Below are 22,526 nucleotides of genomic sequence, written 5' to 3'. Positions count from 1 at the left end.
GAGAAAAGAAATATTGAAAAAAGCAGAGAAAAAATATTTATAATGTAGTGCTTAGAAACTGGCCTGAATTATAATATAATTGTATTATATAGTGCAATGTTTTTGAATTAAAAAAATAATAAATATTTTATAAGCAATCTATCTTCTTCAAATGGTGAATGACCGTTTTCACCAGTAACCTTCATCCATCCATCATGGTATACATTGAATGCTTCAACAGTTTAAGGGAGTGTACATGCGCCAAGATTATGATAGAAGCATATCTAAAAGATTTTATTTAAAATTGTACGACATATTTTACGATGAAAGGGTTACCATGTTCAGGGTCCACATAAAGTTTATTTTTCTCTCGCTTCTTTTTATTTACGTTTACATTTGTATGGAATTGTGTACCATAGCATATATGAATTTGTTTTTCAAAATAATTTTGAGACTTATTATGGTGTAAATCTATAAATATGTGCTTTGGGGCAACTTTCTCACAATTCTAATTGATTTGCTTTAAAAAGCTTGTTTTGTCTCCGGCCAGAATTGATTGCTCACGATTCCTATGAAACAAAGTGCATTCATTTAAATACTTATTTTGGGTTTTCCTAAATGAATTCAAATTAGTGATTCACATTTACTGATCCAACTTTTCACACTTTCTCATCTTGGTATTCTGTGTAATTACCAAGTTTGAAATAATAAAATACTGTTTAATTGTTCATATGGGTGAGCGATATTACACTTTAGATATATAAGGACTTTACTGTGATTGCAATCTCAAAGAGGGGGAAGAGTCTCATTGAATAAAGGAAAAAAAAACGTTATATTTTTTAAACTTTATACATTTTATTTCTGTGTTTCATCATGGTTAATCAAAGATTTGCTTATAATCATTCACAATACATGGAGATATTATTTGATGATATTATTTTACACACACGACAAATGCTGGTGCTTGTTTCTTTATTTTATTGTATGGTGTTATTTAAACAAGTTCATTTGGTTCATTAATGGTTTGGTAAAACCAAAACATTAATATAACATGTTGTAGAATGTCACACATATTCAAATGGCCGAGAATCACTTTTATACTAGGAGGGTGGGTTAGGACAAACACAAAACTTTAGAGATAGCCAAAAACTGCCATTTTTACACAGTACCTTTTCAAGATTTTTTAATTTCCTCATGCTGAAGTTTTGAGTTTTTCCTTGCCCTCGTGTAGGTTTTAGATGTGTATTTATAGTCTGTAGTCTGCACAGCCAATTTATGAATTCTTGTGATTAAGGGCTATACAAATAAATATGACTTGACTTGCCGATTTCTGAGAGCACTGTGTGTGTGGCAGTGTTTTCTCATTGAATAACGTTATTGGTGTGGTAATTATCATAATTCGGATAGAAAGAGTGACACAAATCACTTCCGCCAGAGACTGTCCGCAGCAAACCAGCTCAATTTGTAAATTTCTCATTGGATTTATCCTTGCTCTAATCCTGTCTGTCGGCTACAGCTGCTGCCTACTCTTCTCCATTTCTTATTACTATCAACCTAAATTCCCCTGAGTGTTCCTCCTTAATGAGCCAGAGTTTGTTGCTGACCCGAAAGAAGATGGGCTTTCAAAAAATTATTGGAGTCTTTGAAGTGTACCTTGTGGTGGGTGATTCAGGGAATTCAAATGAGATGTATCCAAACATGAAATAAGTTATTAAACCAAACACAGAATGTTATCAATTCTTTATTCGCCACATTTTAATCTCCTGGTATTAGTCCATAGGTTATTGCTTTCAGATTTTCCTTGCCCGCATGTTGGTTAAAGATCAGGGGATGGTGTAATTGTAACCTGTGCAGTCCTTTGAGACATTATGGGATTATTAGAACTATTGATTGTCAAAAATGTTCTGACGTCTTTCTTTTCTCAAAGTTTAAGTGACGACAATTCCCAGCTAACTTGGTAGCTAAGTAGTGTTACAATGTGACAAATTCAACACAACCTTAATGTCGTTTTCAGCCTAGAACAATACTGCCCTCTGCAAAACCTGATAGATTTAACCGCTTAAAATTCATATTCCAGAAATTGAGTGTAACTCGAAACATCATCTTCATATGAGCGAAGATGACTAAAATATTATGTATAGAAATTCATTAACTTGGGGCTGACTTTTTCTTTGATATTTAGCAGGGTTTGTGCAGTGGTAAGCACATTTTCTTGACACACTAATGGTCCTTGGTTCAAAACCGGGTGGAAACATACGTTGGCCTGGAGAGGGATGGGTGCCACCAAGCTGTACTTGCCCAAAACACACCACAGGAAATGATGCCCTACGACCCTAGTGATTAAGGCAGGGGTGGCGAACACGTGGCTCCAGAGCCGCATGCGGCTCTTGGCTAATAAAAAATGCGGCTCTTTGCCTCATCATATTTTCTATATACTGTGGCTCTTTGCCTTGTATCATGTTTAGTTTTTTTGTGTGTATTGACGGTGGACACTTTCCTTGAAATCAACACAAGAACAATACTTGTTGTATTATAAGGAGAGGAGTGTGTTATGGGAAATAATATGTTTTAATTGTGTGTGTTTGTGTCTGTCTGTCCGTCATGGCAGGTCAGTGCGTGGTGTGGCTCTTTGCCTCTTACAGTTAAAGATTTCGGCTCTTTGTGTCAAACTTATTCGCCACCCCTGGATTAAAGGACCCAACCAACCAACCAACCAACCAACCAACCAACCAACCAACCAACCAACCAACCAACCAACCAACCAACCAACCAACCAACCAACCAAAGAACCAACCAACCAACCAACCAACCAACCAACCAACCAAAGAACCAACCAACCAACCAACCAACCAAAGAACCAACCAAAGAACCAACCAACCAACCAACCAACCAACCAGCCAACCAACCAACCAACCAACCAACCAACCAACCAACCAACCAACCAACCAACCAACCAACCAACCAACCAACCAACCAACCAACCAACCAACCAACCAACCAACCACGATCAAAAGAGTATGAGTTAACTGAAATCAATCAATCATTTATTTGTACAGACCCCCAGGTCAACAACCCACGGCTCAGGAGCCTCTTTAGCCCTGCCGAGTGGCTTCCTGGCGCTTGTCCACATATTTTTACAAATTGAAAAAGATAGGAGAAGGAAGTATATTTTTCTTCTAATATGATTTTTTTAGGAGGACAAACATGACACAAACACTTTTAACATGTTCTAATGCTAAAAAAAAATTTCAGGTTGACAGCAACGCCCGGATGATGGTATTCAGTTGGTTCAGGTACCGGTATGTTCAAATCATATTTATTTGTAAAGCACTGTTCAGGCAACAAATTCCCACCCAAAGTAATGTATACAAACATTCAGTGTACAATAAGACAATAAAATCCCTTCTTTAATCCCCACCCAACAACCCGAAAACAAAATAAATCATAGCAGAAATATAATAATTGGCAAGGCACAGACTAACCATGTGAGGAGAGGCACCCGAGGGAGGCTTATCCACACTGATAGATGGCTCAGAACACATGCACCAAGCAATATTTGAGATAGTCATTCACCCTCAAGGACAAGATAAAAAAAGTATGATGTCAAAATAAACTCACAAGCTATAGAATACAGTTGCACTCGTGTCTTGAGTCTAGATTCAAATTCCACTGAAGTTGCAGATCCTATCCCAAAGAGCTGAGCACTGGGGTCCACGTGAGGGCGAGTCCATGCAAACTTTTCTATTTCAGCTACAGAACCATAAAATCACATCCTAAACCAATGGGAAGCCAGTGCAGGTCATCTAAATTTGCGGTAATACGGGAAAACATTCTTGTCCTTGTCACAAGTCTCACAGCAGAATATTGACATCGGAAAACTAGAGAGCAATACATTTCAGTAAACGAGACGAGGAGTAGCATGATTATAATCACAGCATTAGATCGGGATGATCATGCAAATCTTCGCAATGTTGCAACAATAAAAACTTTAATTCATTCAAATCAGGTGCATTGTTATCATTATAATTTCAAAAAGGCACCATACAGGTTACAACTACTAAAAAACAGTACAGTGGATGGTGAAAATAATGAACAGCAATATTTTTCTGGAAAAAGAACTACAATTCATCCAATTCATTCCCTTTGCCTGCTTTTTCCAGCAGCTCGGCACTCCACTTTTTACTCAACTCATTAATCAACTAGCTACACTAGCAGAAGCCTATTTTTAACTTGGGAGTCCAGTGTACAATGGTCTAATTACGTACATATCAAATGATGAAATTTCCAGCTTATAAAATGTTGATCTCACGAATGAATATGGCTGTAATACAGTAACAATAGACATGCAACAAACCAGAAACCTCGGTCTATCGACCAGTATGCGGATCAGTCACGAAATCATTTTGCAAAAAAAAAAAAAAACCCAATCAAAACAAAAAACGTTTTCATTTAGTATTAAAAATACTTTTACAATAAAAAGATCCAAAATAAAATCAGATTGAACTGGGATCATGCGAATAGTCTTAACGTATAGACTGGTTTAGACTGGTATAACGCATCTCACTTTTGTGCTTATACGAGCCGCACTTATGTGCAAGCCCCGTGCACACGCATTATAACTTGTGACACAATCAAAATTTTAACCCAGACCTGGCTGTAAGTTCCACGATTGTATCTAGATAAATAGCCCACAATCTTAAAACCACAATCAGCATCATAAATGGAAAATGATACCCGTAATTAACGTATGATGCAGACTTGTAAAGTCCGGGTCCTGTTGAAAGTAATCCAAGGAAACAAAATGTATATTTCCAAAGTAAAGGGTGGGAAAAATATATATCCACTATTGTCCGCTGCGACAACAGACAGATCTACCGGTAACTCAGCTTCACCCCACTTCCCATCACTCAGGCTTTCTTATTCCACTTTAATTTTAAAAGAAACGTCTCGCTTCTTTTTTACACTTTACGCCAACCATATTGAATTGATGCACGTGATACTAAACAATAAAAATGTCAAAGTTCTTAGCGCGCTAAAAATGCAGTATAGAATGTCCAGATATTTTTCAACAACTCGAAAATGTTTTTCGTATCTTCTGTTTTACATAAGTCGAATGGTCGTAGGTCGGGGAGCGTCTGTAAAATTGTGTGAAACCATGCTGTCACATGACGGAAGATTAAACTACTGATGAAAGTTACTTACCGTTGGTGCTGTGGTCATCCACTAAGATGATCTCCTTCAGTAAATGCAACGGAGTCCTCTGAATGGCTGTGTGCACGGAGCGCAGCAACACTGACAAGGCCTCGTTGACAAAAATGAAGATGATACTCAACTGAGGAAGATCCGCTGAGTACCACATGCTTTTGCATCTGGAGATTAAAGAGAGTAATCAAACGAGTCCACACCCCCACATTTTACATCAGTCAGATTTACAACCAGTCAAAGTTCTACTGACCCGTCGGGGCGGAAATCCGGGATCGGTCTGGTGATTGAGATCCGGTCACTAAGGAAGCTGTTGTAACCGTAATAGCGGAATTTTTGAATGGCAACTTTTCGACTCTCTGGGCCAAGGTCGTGTCCCCAGTGGTCAAATAGTAAGGAACTGGCGGCTGAGGCTGGTGAAGATGAAGCATCTTCCCTTTCTCTGTGGGGTTGATCTGTTGGATAGAGAAAAACTCGAGTCATATAAAGGTTGCTTGCAAGCATTTCTGTTCAAAAGGGCTCACTCATTTTATGGTTCGTTGAAGGAAATTGTGCAACAAAGTTCATCTTGAAATCAGATAAACATGTGTGCATTTGGTAAACTAGCTTGAATTAATTTTTGAATTCAGGGCGGTGTTGTACGCATCTGGAATAACGACATCCATCTTAGAATGATGTGATAGAAATGTAAAAAAAAGGTACACAAGCACTGTTATCAATTCGTCATAAAGAGTTGTAATAAATGTTCACGGTTCACTGATCCCTTAACCGCATGGGTCATCAGGGCACCAATGAGGATGCAACTCTTGCTTGCTCTTGGGCCGTGGCAAAGTTGGCAGCAGTCCATTCCTTAACTTTTTTGGTCTTCCTCTCCTCCTGCCCCCTTGGACTGTGCCCGGGAGCAAGTGTAGAGAAAGATGGAGGTAACCAGTGCTTGCACGAGTCTGATCTTTGATTTCACTGCTATGTTCTTGTGCCTCTAGATGGATTTAAGTCTGGTAAGTGTGGCTGTGGTTGGAGCTATCCTGACCATGATTTCTGATTCTCACCATTTTTCTGACATGACAGCTCCAAGAAATTTACATTTGGTGACAGGTTCTAGCTCTCTGTGGTTGATGGTGATGTTTGTGGTGATACCTTGGGGATTGTTTGTCATCACCTTTGTCTTTTCTGTGCTGATTTCCATACTATACAGGGTTGGTGCTCTGTCCTGACTCACCAGATGTCTGAGTTCCTGTTCGCCTCCTGCCAATCCGGCGATATCATCAGCAAAACGGAGGTTAGGAATGTTGTGTCCCCTAATACTGACTGTACCTTTATGTTGCTCTAGAGCTTTGGACATGATCCTCTCCAGGAAGACATTAAATAAAGTTGGAGAGAAAATGCTGTATCGTCTAACGCCGACTGTGGTTCGAAACCATGCTCCAATGGTACCATTGATAAGTACCTCACTATAGGTATTGGCATACAGTTGTTCAATGGTCTGAACTAGTTTCCTGCCCATGTTGTTCTTCCGCTTGGTGGCCTGTAAAGCGGTTACATACTCAAAACGCCTTCTTGAAATCATCAAAAATATGATAGAGGTTTCTCTGATGTTGAGACTTGCTCGTTCATCAGGTTGGATGTTTTGAACCCATGGTTTCGGTCTGTTCAGCAGGACCTTTGGCATAACTTACTTGCTGATAAACAAGATCCCAAATACTTAAACTTCTCCATCTGGGGCAAGATCTCAACCCTAACCCGGGTGGAGCATGTCACCCTTCCAGCTGAACTCCAGGGTCTCGGTTTTGGAGGTTACTGTGTTTTCAAGCCAATTACTGTATTTTTCAGACTGCATGTCATACTTTTTGCCGAATTTGGGTGATCCAAGGATATGTTCACAAGTTATTTATTATGCTTTCATTGCACCAAAAATTGAGATGTTCTCATCAATCCAACAAGGAATTTTTTCTCCATCACTATTAACTAGTGCTCTCTTTGTCACGACCAGAACAGGCAGTGAACTCAAATGTGTAACGTTTAACACAATGCTTTATTGAGGGATCGAGGAAGTCAGGGCGAGGCAGAAGGAGCAAGAAGCCCTTGCGAACAAAGCGTGGTCAGGTATTGGAAGAAAGTCGGGCAGCCGGGACGGGAGAACGGAGCGTGGTAAGAGATTGGAAGCAAGTCAGGCAGCCGCGACGGGAGAACGAAGCGTGGTCGGAGATCGGAAGCAAGTCAGGTAACCGAAGACGATCGGGAAGCCAGGGACAGATGAGCAGGATACAGAACAGGATGGGACAGATGGGAGCCTGAGTCAAAAAGTGCTTGCCTTGCAAGTGCTGAGGTTCGGTGACGGACTGACAAGGAGTGAACAAGAATGACGTCCTTAAATAGGAGGAGTACCAATTAGGGAACGACTAGCAGCTGGGGCTGAACGAGTGCGCGCAGGTGAGGGCAAGTGCTAAATGACTACAGTCTTCTTGTATGGCCAGAACTAGAATTTTTGTCGTGCAAAACAGATATTCTCCTGTGCAAAAACTAAGCACGATTTTTTAGGTAGAAAAAATATTATTATGATAATTGTCTTCTCACTTAGGTAAGGTAAGCCCCTAGCAAACTTTTTCTCTATAACGCTGGGTGTGTCTTTGTTCACAAATTACAAATTATTTATCTACATCCTTTCTTTCCTAACTAAAGATGTCCAAAAATAATTTAAAATTAACTCAGCTTATTTCCTGAATTCAAACTTTTGAAATTTTAAAAGTCACGTCAAGTTTCATCTTTTTTAGTACAATCTGCCGACTGGGTGAGGGTTTCTCATCTACAGACCAACGCATGATCACTTGCCCTTGTATTAGGAGACCCTGGAAAGTTCTTATGGTGTTAGCATTTTAAACTAGTAGCTTTCTTGATTAAATGTCATGTAATGTTGAAAAAACACTGCAACGTACAGTATGTTCAAGCCAATTAATGGATTTTTCAGACTGTGTGCCACATTTTTCTCCATGTACGCTTACACGTAAAGTGCTAAATTGTGCTTTCAATGTACCAAAAACTAGTTTGTTTGTTTTGCCCATCGCTATATATTGTCCGGTTTTCTTGGGGGGCATTTTGTCATGTGTTTTGTGACTCTTTATTTGTTAGTCTGTTTGTGATTTTGTTAATAAATAAAATGCTTTTGAGCACCCCTCCCCAATCTTCCCTCAAATTTTCCACAGGTCTGAGCGTTCACACAAAGTCGGTGAGCAACGCCTGAAACAACAGTGAGCAACAGCAATCCCAAGTGTGGCAACTAAGTCATTATTAAACATGTCCAAAACTTGACATCACGTTTCCGGCAATGCAAAAAATGTGTTCACTTTTGAATGAATTGACTAATGTATTATTGCAAAGGTTGTACGGCCTACAAACGTCATTTGTTTTTACAACAATTCTTTCACAAGATTTCCATTTCTTTTTTTTCCTGGTATCTTTTGTCGCATAATACTAACATCTTGGGGGGCTTATTTAGTCGGTTGCACGATACACAACTGTATTTAATCACATTTTTTAGTGGAAGTACAATGTTGGCAACAAGATTGATTTGGTATAATTGGAAATTATGTGAATGCAACACAAACTTTTTCTTCTTTTTCCCTGTTTTTTGCTATTTTTTTAAATTCCTTTAAAGAAATCTCATTGTGTTTATTTTTTCCCAGCTGTTACTTTTTTCTTTTTGTTTTCTATGTAATTGTTTTCCTTTGTTTCTTTCTTTTCTTTTTTTCTGGCTTTTTTTCTGAAATTTTCCTTCTTTTTTCTCTTCCTTTTGTTTCTTTTTTTCTCAGCTTTTCACTACTTTTTCATTTTGGTATTTTTTTCCAGCGCCAGTGATCCGGTGCTCGCTGGACGAGGGAAACAAGCCACTCACGGGATCGGAGCGTGTTTGGAATGCGAAAGTGGATCTTCCGGAGCGTGAGATCGTAGCGTGGTCAGATGGGAAAAGCAGGTCGTTAGCCAGGACGGGAGATAAGAACGTGTTCAGGATCAAAAAACGGGTCATAGCCGGAAACAAACGGGGAAATCAGGAACAGACGAGTTGACGGGTGACAAAACGCGACCGACGGGAATCAGAATCAAAATGCTTGCTAGTATAAACAGAGGTTCGCTGACTGACTGACAAAGAGCGAGTGAGAGCACTGAGCTTAAACAGGAGGGGGAAACCAATCAGGTAATCAGCAGCAGCTGGCGTCAACAAGCGGGCACAGGTGAGTGCAATGAGTGATCATGACAACACCTATTTGGAAAAAGATTTGTCTCAAAAATATTTACACACATATTGTTCAGATTGACAAAAACATTTGCGATTCAATCAAGATTTTAAATCATATGTCTTCATAAATGCGCCTGCAAGAATAAAAATATGTAAATTGCAGATATATTTTTGGGTCTTAAAAAGTGATCGTATTTGGCCATGAAAATGGTGTACGGACCCTGTTTATATTACCAGTGACCAATGTTCCCTCTAATTTTCCACAGGTCTGAGCGTTCACACAAAGTTGGTGAGCAACGCTTGAAACAACAGTGAGCAACGGCAATCCCAAGTGTGGCAACTGAGTCATTATCAAACATGTCCAAAACTTGACATCTTTTTTGTTCTATTGCCCCTTCCTTAAAGTCATTTTGTGGACAATTTTACATAATACTTGGTCGTGTAGGGATTAAAGAAGCAAAAACAACCTGAAGAGCCGTTTAGGACCCGAAAGAGCCGGTTCCTTTTAGTGAGCCGAGCTGAAGAAGCCGGGTCTAGGAAAACTCTACTGACTTTACTCAACTTCGTTGTACTTCGACCCTGACTTCCTAATACCGCATTTAGAACACAACGTCAGGGGAACCCTTGTATTTTTACCTTCATGCACTGTATCTTTGACTTAATTCGCTTCTTAATTAGCAATTTCGAGCCCTGATTTTTGTGAGCTGGCTAGATTTTCTTTCTTCTTCTGCGTGTGTGCAATTGCGCACACACGCAGCTTAGAGGGAACATTGCCCCTGCCCCTTCCCCGCATGTAGGTCCACCCACAAAACCTTACACCTAAAGTAGTTTCTAAGACACAAAAAACTCCCTTTCGAGTACTGAAAATAATTTGGCACAGTACTCTATAAGCAATGTGTGCAAGTACTCTTCAGTTTGTTGTGAGTTGAGTGAATGTCTTTTTAGCGTTGAAATTGAACAGAAAAACAAAACCTAGGTGTGAGTTTGAATGGTTTTGGTTACTCTTGGCAACGGCAGCCATGCTGCTATCTGTAGAAGGTTGTTTTTTTATCAATTCTGTGAGTCATTGGGTTATATTCGCCCACACAGGTGAGTTACTATTTCTTGAAAGTGTATGTTTTTGTGTTCTGAAAAACAGGTTTGAATACAGGTAGAATGGACAGTAGAGTTGGGAGTTCATTATTTGCAAGGTATAGACTTGTTTTGATTCTGTCCGTGTGAAATTACGGCTTCACTAAAACAGATAAATAACTGCTTGCTTTAAATGGTTTGAATTGTCCATTTTGTCATTGATATCAATGTTTTGAAACATTATTTGATAAAGACGGGCAGCACGGCGGGGCAGTGGTTAGCGCATGTGCGGCACAGTTGAAGTCATGGGAACCTCCTGCGTGGGTTCAAATCCAGCTCCAGACTTCCTGTGCGGAGTTTGTATGTTCTCCCCGTGCTTGCGTGGGGTTTCCTCCGGGCACTCTGGTTTCCTCCCACATTCCAAAAAACATGCATTTCAGGTGAATTGGCCGGTCCAAATTGTCCCTAGGTGTGAATTAGCGAGTCAGTTGTCTGTCCCTGTGTGCCCTGTGATTGGCTGGCAACCAGTTCAGGGTGTCCCCTGCCCACTGCCCGATGATTGCTGGGATGGGCTCCAGCACCCCCGCGACCCTACTGAGGATAAGCGGTGCAGCTAATGAGATGAGATGAGATTTGATAAAGACATGTTTTAAAGACGTTAAACATAAAAAAAGATAGAAGACTGTCAGGATAAATAGGTAAAAAAAAATAATAACAACGTAGTGCATAGAAAACTGTAGCTATAATAATGCAATGAAAAAGAATAGTGAATCGTAACAATAGCGCAATAAAAAGAAGGGCAATAAGATTTAGCAGAAACAAAAATTACCAAATACGTCATGAGGTATATCCTGTATTTTTTGAGCAATAACCTTCTGTCACGAAACGGGTAGGGAAGCAAGAAGTTGGAACTCATTTGCGTAGACGCTCTGTCACTTTAATTGAGAAAGAAAAGTTGTCCAACACACAAACGGACCAAAAACAAAACAAAGCAGACTCAAATGCAGGCAAAACTACAGACTAGGCATTTACCGGGATTAAACAGAACAGGAATCGCTCAGAATGTTACCGAAGTGCAACGAAGTCCAACAAGCACAACAATAAACAGGTATCAAACAGGCATGAACAGGTTTTCAACAAGGGTAAACAATGATCTGCCAAAGGGCAGTTCCAAAAGGAGAATTTAAGCACCCATAGGAGTAATCAGGAAATGCAGGTCAGCCAGTGTCAAGGGGCGGGGCCAGCTGGGCGCCATGACAACCGTGCAGGACATGACACCTTCAGCAGCAACAAAACAAAATAATAATAACAATGCATAACTGTGTTTATTTGCTGTGTTTTTCACTGTGACCTTCATTCATGAAAAAAGAATTTATCTCTAGATGTCCATGAAATGCAAAGAGATAGAACCAGGGTGAAAACGAGGGGCGACTTTAGGTTCAGAGCTTTGGGGGTGCTGAGCACCCATAGTCTCTGGTTCCTTTTTAGATAGATAGATAGATAGATGGATAGATAGATAGATACTTTATTATTTATTTATTTATTTATTATTTATTATTAGACTGTGGTTAGCAGCAACAGTATCACTACGCCTTGGCCAGTTTTTCTCATTTAATTCTAACAAAGTACACACATAAATACATATTCAGAGGAAAAAGCATAGAACGTATTAGACAATGATTCATTCCATTCAACCCTTTATAATTCCTCCCTACACTTGACAGATGAAGCTGTGTCGCCTGACCTTGAGGGTTGCAAACCTGTCAATAACTTTTCGGTGTTGCACTCGGTCAATCTCATTTTTTTTTCAATTTTTATCACAGCCAATTATAAACTACATTTTACTGTTATTTTTACCCAACATCTGTCAAGACCAGAACAAGAGGAGGACCCAGATGCGTAACGTTACTCACAAGTTTATTGAGATATTGAGGAAAAACCAGCGCCAGTGATCCGGTGCTCGCTGGACGAGGGAAACAAGCCGCTCACAGGATCGGAGCGTGTTCGGAATGCGAAAGTGGATCTTCTGGAGCGTGAGATCATAGCGTGGTCAAATGGGAAAAGCGGGTCGTTAGCCGGGACAGGAGATCAGAATGTGATAAGGGTCAAAGCACAGGTCGTTAGCCGGGACGGGAGATCAGAACGTGGTCAGGGTCAAAAAACGGGTCATAGCCGGAAAAAAACGGGGGAATTAGGAAGAGACGAGTGGGATACGGGTGACAAAACGAGACCGACGGGAGTCAGAATCAAAATGCTTGCCTAGTATAAACAGAGGTTTGCTGATGGACTGACAAAGGGCGAGTGAGAGCACTGAGCTTAAATAGGAGGGGGAAACCGATCAAGTAACAAGCAGCAGCTGGCGTCAACGAGTGGGCACAGGTGAGTGCAATGAGTAATCATGACAACACCTATTTGGAAAGAGATTTGTCTCAAAAATATTTACACACATATTGTTCAGATTGACAAAAACATTTGCGATTCAATCAAGATTTTAAATCATATGTCTTTATAAATGCCCATACAAGAATAAAAATATGTAAATTGCAGATATATTTTTGGATTTGCAAAATACATGATTCCCACTGGATTTCTTCTTTTAATGGTACTGGAGAAATTAAAAAAATGTCTTTGAGGGGCCTTTAAAAGTGCTCGTATTGGGCCATGAAAATGGTGTACGGACCCTGTTTATATTACCAGTGACCAAACTAATTAGGTTAAACTTTCGGTGAACCGCTAACTCAAAATAATTAGAAGTAAATATAAAGTCATGGTGTGATGTCTGTGCATTATGCTTTCTAAACATGTGAAAGGGGGTTTATGTGACTTACCAACAGTGTTCCCTCTAAGCTGCGCGCGTGCGCAATCGCGCACTGCTCGCACATTCTCAGCGCATAAGAAAATCTATCCAGCGCACAAAAATCAGGGCTCAAAATTACCAATTAAGAAGCGACTTAAGTCAAAGTTACAGTGCATGAAGGTAAAAATACACGGGTTCCCCTGACGTTGTGTCCTAAATGCGGTATTTTGAAGTCGAGTCGAAGTAGAACGAAGTTGAGTAAAGTTAGTAGAGAGCTCGGCTCGGCTCACTAAAAGGAACCGGCACCTTTCGGGTCCTAAACGACTCTTCAGGTTGTTTTTGCTTCTTTAATCCCAACATGACCAAAAATTATGTAAAATTATGCACAACATGACTTAAAGGAAGGGGGGAATAGAACAAAAAAGAAAAAAATACCAAAATGAAAAAGTAGTGAAAAGCTGAGAATAAAAAAGAAACAAAAGAGAAAAAAAGAAGGAAACATTTTGAAAAAAAAGCCAGAAAAAAGAAAAGAAAGAAATGTAGGAAAAAAGTAAATAGAGAACAAAAAGAAAAAAGTAACAAAAAGTAGAAAAAAACACGGAGGAAATGAAGAACAATTTTGTGTTGCATTCAAATAGTTTCCAATTATATCAAATGAATCTTGTTGCCAACATTGTACTTCCACTAAAAAATGTGATTAAGTACAGTTGTGTATCTTACAACCGACTAAATAAGCCCCCAACAATCTTAATATTATGCGACAAAATGTATCAAGAAATAAAAAGAAATGGATATCTTGTGAAAGAATTGTAAGAACAAACGACGTTTGTAGGCCGTACAACCTTTGCAATAGTACATGAGTCAATTCATTCAAAAGAGAAAAATAATTTTGCATTGCCGGAAACTCAGCAAAATGTAACCTGATGTCAAGTTTTGGACATGTTTGATAATGAATTATCTCGCCACACTTGGGATAATGGTTGCTCACTGTTGTTTCAAGCGTTGCTCACCGACTTTGTGTGAACGCTCAGACCCGTGGAAAATTAGAGGGAACATTGCTCACCAGTTTTCAAGCCTCTACAGAGGCTCAATACGAGGAGTTATCTACCTTGCCAGGGGTGCCGCTTGTCTACCTGTCCTTATCCTTGTACACTGTCAAGGGCTGCAGCCGTGTCCAATTACTTTGCCGTTAAAGCCTAACTTGTGTTGTGTCCAATATTGTATTCCACACTCGTTCAAGCCACATAACATTTTGTCATTCATATGCATAAAACATTCATATGATTGGTGCATTCATGCGAGCTAGGAGCTGCAAAAAAATAGCCTCTACACCAGGGCTGTGCAAATGAAGGCCCACGGGCCATTCAGGCCTGCCAATCACAATAGAATAATGAGCAGCATTACATCCAACAATGACCTGCACCTTGGAATATGTCAACTTAAAGCCGCCAAAGATAAGCGCCACTCACAAATATGTATTTGCCGACTACCATATTTCAACCAGAGAACATTTCAGGAAACAAACCATCTCATTTCAAGTCAAGTCATGTTTATTTGTATAGCCCTTGAACACAAGAAATCTCAAAGAGCTGTTCATTACACCATCCCTTAAACTAAAACCTCCATGAGGTCAATAAAATACTCAACATCTCAGCATGAGGAAATTAAGCAACATTAAGAAGGGACGCACATGAGGTAAAATTGACTTTACTTAAAATAGGACGCGCTGTGAAAGGCAATACGATTTTCTTCAACTAGATTGAAGACTAGATACTTTAAAAATTGCACCTGTTTGTCTTTGCAGAAGTTTAGAGAGGCTTTATCTCCTTTTATAATAAAATCTAACAGCGAAGTTCTCAAATTCATCATGTAAGCAATCGCTTAATATAAGGCCAACATATAGGTTAAAAAAGTGTACACGTACTACTAATAAAAATGTATTGTTATTGGGGTGTCTTTCTTATCATGTGCCCCTTAATGTGGCCCCATAAAACTATATTATTCATTGCGCTCATGGCCAACATTCAAAGAGCTGGCTACAATTTTCTGTACTGTTTTTTTTAATCAGTTTTACTTATCAAGCTATTACATTTCATGCAATAAAACCCCTGTGAAGTAGCCCCTTTTAATTGTTTCAATGCAAATGATCAAACTTGGTGTCAGAACCCACACAGACGGAGGACCCAGACGTGTAACGTTTTCACACAAGCTTGATTTTACAAGAATGAGGCAGTCATGCACTTGAACACAAATGCCAGGGATGCGGCGATCGCTGGGCGGAAGAAATGAGACAGTGGAGTCAGAGGCAGACGAGATCGAGGCCGGACAGAACAGATGGGATCAATACAGGACACATGGGTAGATACCGGACGGGACAGAGGGGATCGATACCGAATACTGGGGGAAGTGCTGGCGACTCGAGCAAGATACCGGATACTGGAGACAGGAGTAGGATACCGGAAAGGATGAGACAGACGGGGACGATACTGGAGTCTGATGCAAGATACTGGACAAGACGAGACAGATGTGATCGATATCGGATACTGGAGACTGGAGCAAGGAACCGGACAGGAGGAGACAGACGGGATCGATACCGGATACTAGGGACGGGAGCAAGATACTGGACAAGATGAGACAGGCGGGATCGATATCGGATACTGGAGCAAGATACCGGGCAGGAGGAGACAGACGTGATCGATATCGGATACTGGAGACTGGAGAAAGATACTGGACAGGGGGAGAAAGACGGGATCGATACCGGATACTGGAGACGGGAGCAAGATACCGGACAAGATGAGACAGGCGGGATTGATATCGGATAATGGAGACTGGAGCAAGATACCGGGCAGGAGGAGACAGACGGGGTCGATACCGGATACTGGAGACTGGAGCAAGATACTGGGCAGGAGGAGACAGACGGGATCGATACCGGATACTGCAGACGGGAACAAGATACCGGACAGGAGATAGATGGGATGGATACCGGATACTGGAGGCAGGAGTAGGATACCGGAAAGGATGACACAGACGGGGACAATACCGGAGACTGATGCAAGATACCGGACAAGACGAGACAGATGTGATCAATATCGGATACTGGAGACTGGATTAAGATACCGGACATGAGGAGACAGACGGGGTCGATACCGGATACTGGAGACTGGAGCAAGATACTGGGCAGGAGGAGACAGACGGGATCGATACCGGATACTGGAGACGGAAGCAAGATACCGGACAAGATGTGACAGGCGGGATCGATATCGGATACTGGAGACTGGAGCAAGTTACCGGACAGGATGAGACAGGTGTGATCGATACCGGATACTGCTGGCTGGAGCAAGATACCGGACATGATGAGACAGACAGGGACGATACCGGAGACTGGTGCAAGATACCGGACAGCACGAGACGGACGTGATCGATAGCGGATACTGGAGCAAGATACTTGACAGGACGATACCTGATACTGGAGATTGAAGCAAGGTACCGGACAGGACGAGACAGGCGGGATCGATACAGGATACTGAATACAGGACAGAGTCAAAATACAAGTCTTGCAAGTGCAGAGGTTCGTTGACGGACTGACAAGGATTGAATGAGAGCACTGAGTTTAAATAGGAGGGAAGTCAATCAGGCAACGAGCCGTAGCAGGCGCTAAACGGACGGGGCCAAGTGAGGGCAATGGGCAACCGTGACACTTGGTGCTTAAAAAGTGCAATATTTATTTTGCTATTACGTTTAATTAAAATTTGTATTTGTAAATAAATATATTTATTTGTATGTTTTGAGTTTTTAAAAAACAATTTGTAAAATGGTCTTTATATAAACGGATAGACAATCAAACATAACTTGTGCAGGTAAATGCAAACAAGGTTGTATTACGTTTTCTTGAAAAGGTATCGGATTTATATCAATGATACTTTTTCCCTGCCTCATGTCAAGTCAAGTCAAGTCATTTTTATTTGTGTAGCCCTTAATCACAAAGAGTCTCAAGGGGCTTCACAGGTTACTACACAGACTATTTTTTCAGACTATTATTACACTATCCCCTGATCTGGAACCAACATGAGGGCAAGGAAAAACTCAAAAACCTCAACATGAGGAAAATGAAGAAACCTTGAGAAGGGACCGCACATGTGGCATCCCCCTTTCAAGATTACCAGACAGCAAAGGATGTTGCAATCAAAAATAATACAGAGATGTTGTCCACGAAAAGTATAGGTTATTCATATGCTATAGAGTAGAATGTTTAAAGTTTTCAAGCCAATGCAGCCTGCGACTCAAAAAGTATGCCTACCCTTGCTATTGGAGATAAATATAGGAGAACCTAAAAAATTAATAAGCGTTTTGAAATGATCTATTACAAAGAGCACAACAGTTCTGTGTTACATCACAGCCGGTGATTGGCACCTTCAGTGAGCTTATCCGCTAACATTTGACTGTTTTGCCAGTCACCCACACATCTTGAGGCAAGTGAGAGAAAAGTGTACTTTGAAGTCAGCCCTTTTGATAGAAATGAAAACTGATACAGGGAATGTTTCTGTTTTCTGTGGATTCGTCCGCGCAGAAAATTAATGGCCCTTCTTACTTTCAGGGTGGTAGACATCTACCAAGTGTCTTCTTCACAAGATCACTCCATGGTTATCCTTTCATGTGGAATGAAAGGCAAGACTGATTTTTTGGTGTGGGATAGGTTGGCAGCATACCTGTGGAGGATTTCTGAGCAATAATGTTCAGTTCAGAGAACGGAGAGAATGCAAATGTCTGCACTTAACATGCCTGCCTCACAGTTGTGAGGTGAGAGGTTCAGCTCCCGTCTTTTTGAGAGGCATGCATGTGTTCCCTGTCATTCTCTGAGTGTAACACATTTATGAAATATGCATGTTATGTTAAACTAAAACTCGAAATTGTCCATGTTAAATGTATGTCACCCAGATATTTCTTTCTGGACAATTCCCAGTAGGTTTAATTATCTCATCTCATCTCATTAGCCGTACCGCTTATCCTCATTAGGGTCGCGGGGGGGGGTGCTGGAGCCCATCCCAGCCATTTCCAGGCAGTGGGCAGGGGACACCCTGAACTGGTTGCCAACCAATCGCAGGGCACACAGGGACAGACAACTCATTCGCTCATTCACACCTAGGGACAATTTGGACCGGCCAATTCACCTGAAATGCATGTTTTTGGAACGTGGGAGGAAACCGGAGTGCCCGGAGGAAACCCACGCAAGCACGGGGAGAACATACAAACTCCGCACAGGATGTCTGGAGCTGGATTTGAACCCACGACAGGTTCCCATGACATGAACTGTGCCGCACAAGCGCTAACCACTGCGCCGCCGTGCTGCCCCGTTTAATTATAAATTATATTAATTATAAATTAAATATAAACATGTCACGGTTGCCATGGCGCCCAGTTGGTCCCAGCCGGGTGTCGCCAGATTCTTTCGTGGTTGCCACGGCGCCCAATTGGCCCCGCCCATGGACATCGTCTGAGACGCATTGACTGATTGCTCCTTGGCAGTACTTAAACGCGCTTTTTGAGCCGTTAGTTGTTTGAGCGTCTGTGATACTTCTGTGAGACTTCTGCAAGACTTCTGTTAAACTCTGTGTTAAATGCCTAGTTCTGTGAATCTGCCTGTGTTTGATCCTGTTTTATTTTTGGCCTGATCCGTTTGTTTTTGACAACTTATCTTTCTCGGATTTGAATCCACTTCCTTGACCATCTATCCCCGGATCGAGAGTGCGCGCATTCCTCCTCTCCCTAATGAATTGTGAGTACGTTACGCGGGTGGGTTCTAAATTCTGTTTCCTGCCCCGGTCCGTGACAATATATATATATCTATACTTTCCATTTTATTCCTCCTCGGTGTAAGTGCTTTCTTTGATACCATTTCTCACCCCATTGTCTTCAGCAGACTCTCTTCAATTGGCATGTCCCCTCCAACAGTTCCATTGCGCACTCAATTTTTCTCCTCTGACCGTTCTCCAGTCACCATAGGTGTGCCCCAGGGCTCTGTCCTGGGGCCCCCACCTCTTCATAACCAAGCTCCTCCCCCTTGGCCATATCTTCCGTGAATTCAACTCTACCTTTCCTAAAAAAACAATTCCACACTCCCATCCCCTTCCTCAACTCCTGCCTATCTGAAAATAATGGTTCACCACCAACTCCTCAAAATTAACCAGCAATAAACATTGGCACCAAAACCATTCCCTCTAAAGTTAACACCTTATCTCTCTCCATTGACAGTTTCTTAGTCCCTTCCTCCCCTCAGGTTAAGAGTCTGGGTATCATCTTCAACAGTACACTCTCATCATACTCTCATGTAAATAACATCACCCAGTCCGCTTACTTTCACCTGCACCCCATCAACCATCTTGGTTCCACTCTCATCCCCCACACCAGCGCTATCCTCGTCCATTGCCTTGTGACCTACCGCATTGATTACTGCAATTCCCTCCTCTACTCCCTACCTCAAAAGTCCCTCCATAAACTTCACTTGGTCCAGGACACTGCTGCCTGGCCCTTCTTAGTGTCACGTCCTGCACGGTTGTCATGGTGCCCAGCTGGCCCCGCCCCTTGACACCGGTTGACCTGCATTTCCTGATTACTCTTATGGGCACTTAAACGTGCCTTTTGGAACTGCCCTTAGCTAGATCGTTGTTTACCCTTGTTGAAAACCTGTTCATGCCTGTTTGATACCTGTTTATTCTCGTTGTGCTTGTTGGACTTTGTTGCACTTTGGTGTAACATTCTGAGAGATTCCTGCAAGTTCTGTTTAATCCCATTAAATGCCTAGTCTGTAGTTTTGCCTGCATTTGAGCCTGCTTTGTTTTGTTTTTGGTCTGTTTGTATGTTGGACAACTTTTCTTTCTCAATTAAAGTGACAGATCGTCTACGAAAATGAGTTCCAACTTCCTGCTTCCCGACCCGCTTCGTGACACTTAGTTGTCCTTTTGTTTGTATTTTAGGTATTAATAGCAAGTTTGTTTCATTCTTGTTTCATATGCTCTGTACATTGACTTTGGGTGTCCTGAAAGATAATTTGAAATACAATATATTATTACTATTATTATTATTTCTATTTTAAGGTCACTCTCTAAACCCCCTTCCCCTCGACTGAATGTGTTGTGCGGCCTGAACAGCTTTGTTAAAAGTAAAATACAGCCAAATAGACAAAGTTTTAATAATGAAAATATTCTACTCTCAACTTCTTCAGGAGACCTCAAACAATGGGCCCCCCTTTTGAAAAAGGAAAAGATGTGGTGGTCCTTTCGAAATTCGAGGAAATTACATTTGGACCCCTAGATTACCCCAACACATTCTTAAAATCCTGCGATTGAATGGCCACCAGTTCAGGGTGTCCCCTGCCCACTGCCCGAAGATAGCTGGGATGTGCTCCAGCATCCCCGCGGCCCTACTGAGGATAAGCGGTGCAGATAATGGATGGATGGATAACTTAGGCAAGTCTCTTTGCACGTTGTAAATATTTATCCTGTTAGTCTTTTTTTCTCATAAAGTCTTTATTACATGTTTGCCTTAGAGTGCCATGTGTAGAGGTAAGATCGGGCGTAAAAACTTTAGCCTAACCCGACCCGAGTCGCAGGCGTATAAACCCGACCCCGCCCGAACCCGACGGATTAACTTGATTTGCTAAATGACCTCGAAATAAAGCCGAAGGTTTAATTTGCCGCCAAAGCAAACACAAAACTTTACTTCGGCCGCGCGTACTGCAGCAACAAACTGTGCGTTTACTTGGGGCTGCGTCCTTCAACTTAAATGTGCACTGCAAGTGCAGCGCCAAGATTAATAATTTGGCGCTTAAGTGTGCCTTTTGGCAAAGAGAAGCGAACGAAAGTGAAAGTGAAACTGAACAAAATGGCACCGAAAAGAAAATCATATTCTACACATTACAAGCTTTATATAGTGAAAGATTAGGCCCAAAAGCAGAGAGAACATTTGTAAAGCTTGTAAGACATTGGCAAGAAGAAGAAATGACGTCTGAGGTGAGGGTGGTGGAAGGAGGAAGTCGCGCGTCTTGTGCCCAACATGGAGGAGGAATATTTCTTTAGATAGCTGGGATGAGCTCCAGCACCCCCGCGGCCCTACTGGGGATAAACGGTGCACAAAATGGATGGATGGATGAATGGATAATCTTAAAAACGAGATAAATATGCTACACAATAAATTACAGCAATAATCTATCAGTTTCCTTTTTTTTTCTTTTAGAAAAATCTCGCATTACAAAGCAGACAACGATTTAGTGCTGCCTGTGGAATTGCCATTTGCTACCAGCTGAGGTTCAGATTTGAAGGAGCTTGCCAATGTTACGTAAACTGAGTGGACAAAGTGTCACAGGCAGAAATCATCAAGAACAGCAGGAGACCAGGAGCCTGAGGACGCTATCTAAAAGGTGCAGAAATGCTCTAAAAGGATTTGCCCACTGAGCCTGTGCAAAGCAGTATAAGCACACAAAAAGCAGTGTGAGCAGAAACCACTCCATTCACAATGTGCAACAAAATGAAAAATCGACACGGTGATTGTACAACAGCAATACAGCACAATTATTCCTATGCAAATTCAAACACATTTTTGGCAGGCGTTGCTTTTAAAGGGACAGTGAGTAATATTTGACCACTAGATGCCACTGTGTTGTGTCACGTACCGAAGACGAGTGCTTGAAAAGAATACGGTAGCACAAACTAAGGAGAGTCAAAGTGACCATAACGCAGGGTTGGGTAGGATTACTTTAACTGATTACTTTCAATTACTTTTGGATTACTCCAATACCAAATATGCTAATAAAAGACAAAATAAACTAAATATGAATAAAATGACTAAATTTTGTGCAGGTTTGGGGAGTAACGGAATACATGGAACGGCAAAAACGATGTTGGCAAGCTGTTTGGATTTATTTTCATTTTGTTTCTGTCGCATTTTATGTTAGTTTTGCCGGAGATCAAAGAGATCAAAGCCAGGAGAGAAAGCTTACCACGTGTTGTGAGTCATCATTTTATTCATATTTAGTTTCTTTTGTCTTTTATTAGCATATTTGGTATTGGAGTAATCCAAAAGTAATTGAAAGTAATCCAGTTAAAGTAACCCTAACCAACCCTGCCATAGCGCAACCTTTTTCTTCTCATTTTTTGCCTTTCACAAGGGTTTTGGTTGTGCCAATAGCAGCAAGACGTCACACAAATATCTCAGCTCCCTCTAGGTGAGGCTTGTGGAATGTAAGAAAAATGC

At 41.2% G+C, this 22,526-nt stretch overlaps 1 protein-coding gene across 1 annotated transcript in view; it reads right to left on the bottom strand.

Annotated features, from left to right (window-relative positions):
- LOC148362310 (polypeptide N-acetylgalactosaminyltransferase 18-like) overlaps positions 1-22,526 on the bottom strand; it is a 138,531-nt gene that overhangs the window by 67,632 nt on the left and 48,373 nt on the right. Inside the window, exons 2-3 of the mRNA XM_088340222.1 lie at positions 5,435-5,636; positions 5,182-5,348 (exon numbers count right to left, since the gene is read on the bottom strand). Coding sequence (XP_088196348.1) covers positions 5,182-5,348; positions 5,435-5,636 — 369 coding nt within the window. The remainder of the gene's footprint in view (positions 1-5,181; positions 5,349-5,434; positions 5,637-22,526) is intronic.

This window comes from Urocampus carinirostris, chromosome 7 (genome assembly GCF_059441175.1).
Source record: "Urocampus carinirostris isolate Australia breed hairy pipefish chromosome 7, RoL_Ucar_1.0, whole genome shotgun sequence".
NCBI classification, from domain to species: domain Eukaryota; kingdom Metazoa; phylum Chordata; class Actinopteri; order Syngnathiformes; family Syngnathidae; genus Urocampus; species Urocampus carinirostris.
This window is presented reverse-complemented; position numbering and strand designations above follow the sequence as displayed.